This window comes from Arachis duranensis, chromosome 9, assembly GCF_000817695.3.
Source record: "Arachis duranensis cultivar V14167 chromosome 9, aradu.V14167.gnm2.J7QH, whole genome shotgun sequence".
Taxonomy (NCBI): Eukaryota; Viridiplantae; Streptophyta; class Magnoliopsida; order Fabales; family Fabaceae; genus Arachis; species Arachis duranensis.
The window spans coordinates 96,753,997-96,760,113 of NC_029780.3; the positions used below are offsets into that span (position 1 = coordinate 96,753,997).

The 6,117-nt window shown below is 33.5% G+C and overlaps 1 protein-coding gene across 1 annotated transcript; it reads right to left on the reverse strand.

Annotated features, from left to right (window-relative positions):
• Positions 1–1,461: 1,461 nt before the first annotated feature.
• LOC107466352 (serine/threonine-protein phosphatase PP1 isozyme 3) lies at positions 1,462–3,514 on the reverse strand. The gene is made up of 4 exons (XM_016085329.3): positions 3,130–3,514; positions 2,486–3,045; positions 1,979–2,212; positions 1,462–1,758 (listed from the first exon to the last, which is right to left on the reverse strand). The coding sequence occupies exons 1-4, from the start codon at positions 3,302–3,304 to the stop codon at positions 1,732–1,734; spliced, it is 996 nt and encodes a 331-aa protein (XP_015940815.1). The 5' UTR covers positions 3,305–3,514; the 3' UTR covers positions 1,462–1,731.
• Between the last annotated feature and the right edge of the window lie 2,603 nt (positions 3,515–6,117).

Sequence of the window (6,117 nt, forward strand, 5' to 3'; positions counted from 1 at the left end):
AGTCTAACTTGGAATGATCTTGTGAAATCGTCCCCATGGTGCACGTGTGTTTGCCATTGTATCTTCTGATTTCCTAATAACCTCTCTTTCGAATCAAGCTAGTTCGGATAAGCCAATCGCACCTTGTACCATATCCCTTGCATTTTGCATAGAATGTCTACGACTCAGACTCATACACAGTGTAATCAACTCCTCTAAAGATAGTGTAGCTTTTGATTGTAGAGATCACCGACTCTCTAGAACCAAATTTCATTCTGAGACCAAATTCACCATCTTCCACCGTAGCATTACCTTCACCTACGAAATGTGAACCACTGTTAATCGGTCAAGGCTAAATAAAGAAATGTTAATGGTAACTTTAATTAATAAACATAACATACCCATATTTGCATACTCAGAAAATACCGGGACAAGCATGGCTGCGAGATCCAAAGTTCGCATAAAAGATGAAACACCAAAGGGGTGCTAGTTGACAAGTGCATCTGCTTCATTTTGCACCGCCGGATTGTCTGCCTCGTCTCCATCATTGTTTTCGTCATCAACTTCGTAGTTGACTTCAAACTTATATTCTTCCCAATCTATATCCTCGAGCTCATCCATATTCACCTTCTTGCCAACCGCGTCCAGCCCCATATACTGTTCATACTCGACGTACAACTCTATCGTTGGCATGTGAAATCGAATTTATTGATAAATATAGAACATCTGCTGCATACATACATCATTAGTGAAGGATATTATTTGAAACTGTATCAGCCCACCAAATACTTGTACAGGATTTCTGTATAAAATATTGCTCACCCTCTCTGAAATGTGACTTTGTATGTTCTCATAAAGACCATTTCGCAACTCTACAAAACTCATGGTGCATGGAATAGCAAAGAAAAACGGACATTCACAAACAAAAGTCACTCCTTCGTGTGTGTTTAGTATAATCTCACCGTTATAATACAACCTATAAAAGATAGAAGAATGAGACTAAGGTATGAAAGATAGGGGAATTGATAGTGGTATTTGTAGACAAGACTCTCGATTAAAATATTTTTTTAATCAAAACGCAAGCTACATTTTGTAGCTTTCAAAAAAATTTTAAAAATATAAAACGCAACCTGCATTTTGTAATTTAAAAAAAAAAGTACATAGATAAAACGCAACCTGCGTTTTTCTTGTTGTACGTTTATAAAAAACATTAAAACACTAAACGTAACATGCATTTTGCAAGCTTTGAATTTTAAAAAATCGAAAAAACAAATTGCTACATGCATTTTATACTGACATCATATCCATGTAATTATTTTATACACATCCATTTCAACATCAAATTCCATATTTCTTTCCATATAAAAAATATCAGTCGCATTAGGTCTTAGTATTTTTTAAAAATAAAAACTAATATTTTCAAAATAGAAATTGAAACTTCACTTGCAATTCCAAATCACATTCAATAATGAGATAACTAAATAAATAAAGGAAAATGACACCTCAATTTATCCATTTGTGTTTGACAATATTGTACAATGTGCTACTCCTCCGATAGAGAAGCAAAAAAGCAAAAAGAAATCAGTTGTAGCTAAAGGGTAAAGGAACCTAATTATCCTTTACTCTTTAAGGCTCTTACGTTAGTTGTATTATTTTCTTCCTTCACATTGTAGTGAACACAGACAACGCTTCCTCATTCCAAGAACAACTCTTGTTATGTTCCGAAAAACATTAAAAGTCATCTCCATCAGTTCATGCGTTTGCACCAAGAAATGCTTGCTGTAAATGGGAAGAACGAACCAAATTAAAAAGAAATTAATAAGGATAATCAATTAAACATTTCAGAACATGTGCTGGACGTATTTATTATATTTTATTACTAACAAATAAAAGCTGGCTCATAAAGCTTTTTCTATGAATTATCATTGTTTTGGCACACAGTATTTTGATTCATAGTTACTGAACCTCATCAAGTTCAGGATTCAAGAAATCAAAATACCTTGAATTTTGTGGGAGGACTAGGCTTAACTGTAGTTGTGCTTCCATAACCAAACTTATAAAGCTGCTGCAGCTTTTGATTCTCTAGAGGCTTCAATATTTGGAAAGAACACACAAGTGTCTCATCAACACTCATCATAGCACCAGCATTGTCAAATTCCCCACAGTAATTTGGTGCAGAGAAGATTGTTACAAGTTGCCTATTAGCAAAGAATTCATATCCGTCTTCCACCACCTGCACAATGAAACACACTTACCACATCACAATCCTCAAATTTGTATTTATGTTCTGTCTTGAGACAGTTACCAAACAGAGCAATCACGCTATATGTCCGCAAAATATTAGCCACTAAATTAGTCATCTATATAGAACATATATTAAAATACAAAATATATATTGAAAATGAGTTAAACAATACAATTTAACACAAATATATGGTGACTGATTTAACAATACAAAATATATGTCACAAATAAATTGTAAACCGAGTCATATAGAATACGAAACCTGATGTGCTCTACAGATCAAATCAAGATCATGCTTCCTCAGAAACTCAGTGACCCTATCAGGGCCGAAAGTACACGAAACTCCGCGTTCGCTTCCTCCCCAGCCTTGAATGTCTCCGCAGGGATCAGACCAGAGAAGATCACATAGCAGACCACTGTCGGGCACTTGGACCGGACGGCGCAAAGTCCTTATCCGGTTCAAGTTGTGCAATTCAGGGGAGAGTCCACCATGCATGCAGAGTATCTTGTCGTCGATAAGAGCCGCCACGGGCAAGCAGTTGAAGCAATCCGTGAATGTTTTCCACAGCTTCACACTGTATCTTCTCTTGCATTCGTCGTAGAAACCGTAGATACGGTTTATGGAAGCGCATTCATGGTTTCCCCTGAGGAGGAAAATGTTCTGAGGGTATTTGATTTTGTATGCTAGAAGAAGAGATATTGTCTCAAGACTTTGGTTTCCGCGATCAACGTAGTCTCCTAAGAACAAGTAATTGGAACGAGGTGGGAATCCACCATTTTCAAAGATTCTCAGAAGATCATAATATTGACCATGGATATCCCCTGGTTCATTGAAACAATTGCAATTAGTAGTTATTCTGCTTTGCCATAGTCATCACTATTTCATACTTAGGAAGAGAAACATACCACAGATCTTGATTGGTGCATCAAGTTCCAAAAGGTTAGGTTGTCTCAAGAAGATGTCCTTGGAGACAAGGCATAGCTGCCTGATCTCAGCCTCAGAGAGCTGCACTTGCTTCCCCGGTTTGCCTCTTACTTCTAGAAGCCTGTTGATAATGCCATCCACAACCCCACGTTCCATTCTTCTTCTTCTTCTTTCAAACTTTATTAATATGTGTGTCACAAAAATAAGTGCTAAAAAGGACAACACAACAAACAACAAACAACCAAAAACCGTTTTATGTTATGGGGTTGGGGTGTGTTACGTTTGTTACATTTATATTGTCATCATCTTCATCATGGCATGGAGAACGATTGAGTTTGAAAACAATTATAAAGACGCGAATTATTATCACTTTAGCTCTCTTTTTTAAGATAAAGATAAGGATGCCTTTATTGCTTTATGAGTTTAAAAAGCTAGGGAAGCATATATTCGGATTAATATTAATGAGTACTAGATTTCAAATGAAGGGGAATGGAAGATTGTGAGAGGGAAATTATGTATATACTCTACTTAATGTTGTAGAATAAGTATATAAAATGAAGCACTGATTTAATGACCATTACTAAACTGAGTGTACACTAAATTTAATTATTTATGTAAAATATATATTAAAATATAAAACATATATTAAAAATAAATTAAAATATATATTTATACATAGATATATAATAATTAATTTTAATGTGCAGTTAACACTTTTTAGTTATTTAAATATATAACTATTGACTATAGTTATAATTTTATAAGGAAAAGTCTAGGAGGTCAGTATCTTTATTAAATTTTAGACAGCATGTAACTAACAAAAGAAAAATGAGTAATTCTATATTATTGAATAAAATCTCATACTATTAAAAATATTATTAATAACTACTTAATGACTACAAATCACAAAAATTGCTGATTCTTGACACTCTTCATTTTATAATACAAAAAGAAAAGAAAAGAAGGTAAGAAGAGGAAGAATATGATGTAATATGAGTGGGGAAGTGTTTGTGGTGGTGAGTGGGCCCTAGAGAAGAAGGGACCTAATGGGAAGCTGAAAAGGGGAAAGATGGAAGACAAATAATAAGGAGAACGCGGAAGAGGTCGATGCATGACGCGGTTTGAATTTGCAGATAGTGGCAAATTGGTTTGGTAGCTTGCATGCTAAGGTATGGGGCACTTGTTCTCTCTGTCTTGTGCCAAACTAAGAAAGCGAGAACACAAGTTGATTGTCTAACAATACCCGCCATCCACACATATATCTAGTGGTCATGGTTTTCTAGGAAACTTCTCTTTGCTAACTAATTATTCAATCATAATTCTTACCATCCGGATAGAGAACCAACAAAAGGTGTAGTCGATTGTAGCCAATTAGTAATTAATTTTTATTTTTTTTAGAAAGAATATGAACTTAAATTATCATAAAAAATATTTTAAATTTAATGAAAAAATTTAAAATTTTAAAAAATTTAATCTTAATATAACAAACATGTAAAATTATTGTAAAATTATTTTAAAATTTCAAAATTTATTTTAGACATTCAATTATTTTTAAAATTTTAAAATTATTTAAAATTTTAAAATTTATTTAAAGAAAATTCTAAAACCATTTTAAAAATTATTCTAAAAATTTTTAATACAAAAAATCTAAAACGTAATAAAAAAATCCAAAACTTAACAAAAAAGAAATATTCAAAATTATTTTAAAAATTTTAAAACATAACAAAATGAGACATCTCTAAAATATTTAAAAAATATAAAAAAGCTAAGAAAAAAAACATCTAGAATTCTTTAAAAAATCATCTAAAATCCAAAACAAAACAAAAAAATCCGAAACATAAAAAAAAACATCTAAAACTTAGGAAAAAGAAACATCCAAAACCAGTAAAAGGAATAATGCAAAACCAAAAAAAAAAATTCAAAACGTAACAAAACCTAGCAAAAAACAAGATAACCTAAAAGCTTTTAATTTTTTTTTTGGAGGAACATCAATTCAAATTATCATGAGAAATATCCAAAACTTAATGAAAAATATCAAAAATTTAAAAAAATATAAAACTATTTTAAAAATTCAAACATTTATTTTCAAAATTTAAAATTATTTTAAAAATTATAAAATTATAAAATTTATTTTAAAAAGTCTAATACTTAATAAAATGAGACATCCAAAATTATTAGAAAAGAAACATCCGATAACTAAAAAAATAGGAAGGAGGAAGAAGAAGAAAGTCATCGCCGGCAACCTGCGACTCATGCGGATAGAGGGGAAAAGCCAGATGTAACTTACGCGGTGACGATGACAAGGTGGAGAATGCGCTACGTGGATGGCACGAGCGTCTTTCTCGCTATTTCTTCCTTCACGAGCGCCCCTGCGTGAACGGCAGTGAAGGCAGTGTTGCCGCTACGGCTGATTCCATCACGAAGATGAGGTGATAAATCTCTGAACGACGCAGCGACAGCTTTCTTCCATTCGTGAGGGTTGCTCCGTCCACAATGGTGGCTGTGCGAATTGCAACGAGGACGACGGGTGACAGAAATCAAAAGAGATTGCAACGAGGACGATAGGTGACAAAACTCTAGAGGGTGTGGCGGCGGCGCGACAAACAGCCTCATAGAGGGCTTAGGATAAAGGATGACGCGTGGCATGGGGGCTTGGGAGAGATTAGAATTGGTGAGTTATTTTACTCACCGTGTACTTGACAAGAGGACTTTTGCTAGTCAAGAATTTCATAGAAATAATCACGTTGTAAGTATAGCTTCTAAACTAGCAAAGAATCCTTTCATACAAAAGTTTTGGTTGTCACTTAAGCAAACCCAATAAAATTTATAGCCGAAGTATTTTAACATCGGGTCGTCTCTCAAGGAATTGCAGGGTAGTATGATTTGTTATTAGTTATGGAAACATGTATATTTTTGGGTTTTTGAAATAGAAAAATCAGGAAAATAAACTGGCAATAAAGTAAATTAAT

Coding starts and splice junctions, on each gene's coding strand:
- LOC107466352 (XM_016085329.3), bottom strand. CDS start 3,304: ATGGAACGTGGGGTTGTGGATGGCATTATCAACAGGCTTCTAGAAGTA. Junction 3,046..3,129: donor TGCACCAATCAAGATCTGTG/GTATGTTTCTCT, acceptor TCAATGAACCAG/GGGATATCCATGGTCAATAT. Junction 2,213..2,485: donor TGATCTGTAGAGCACATCAG/GTTTCGTATTCT, acceptor TTCATTGTGCAG/GTGGTGGAAGACGGATATGA.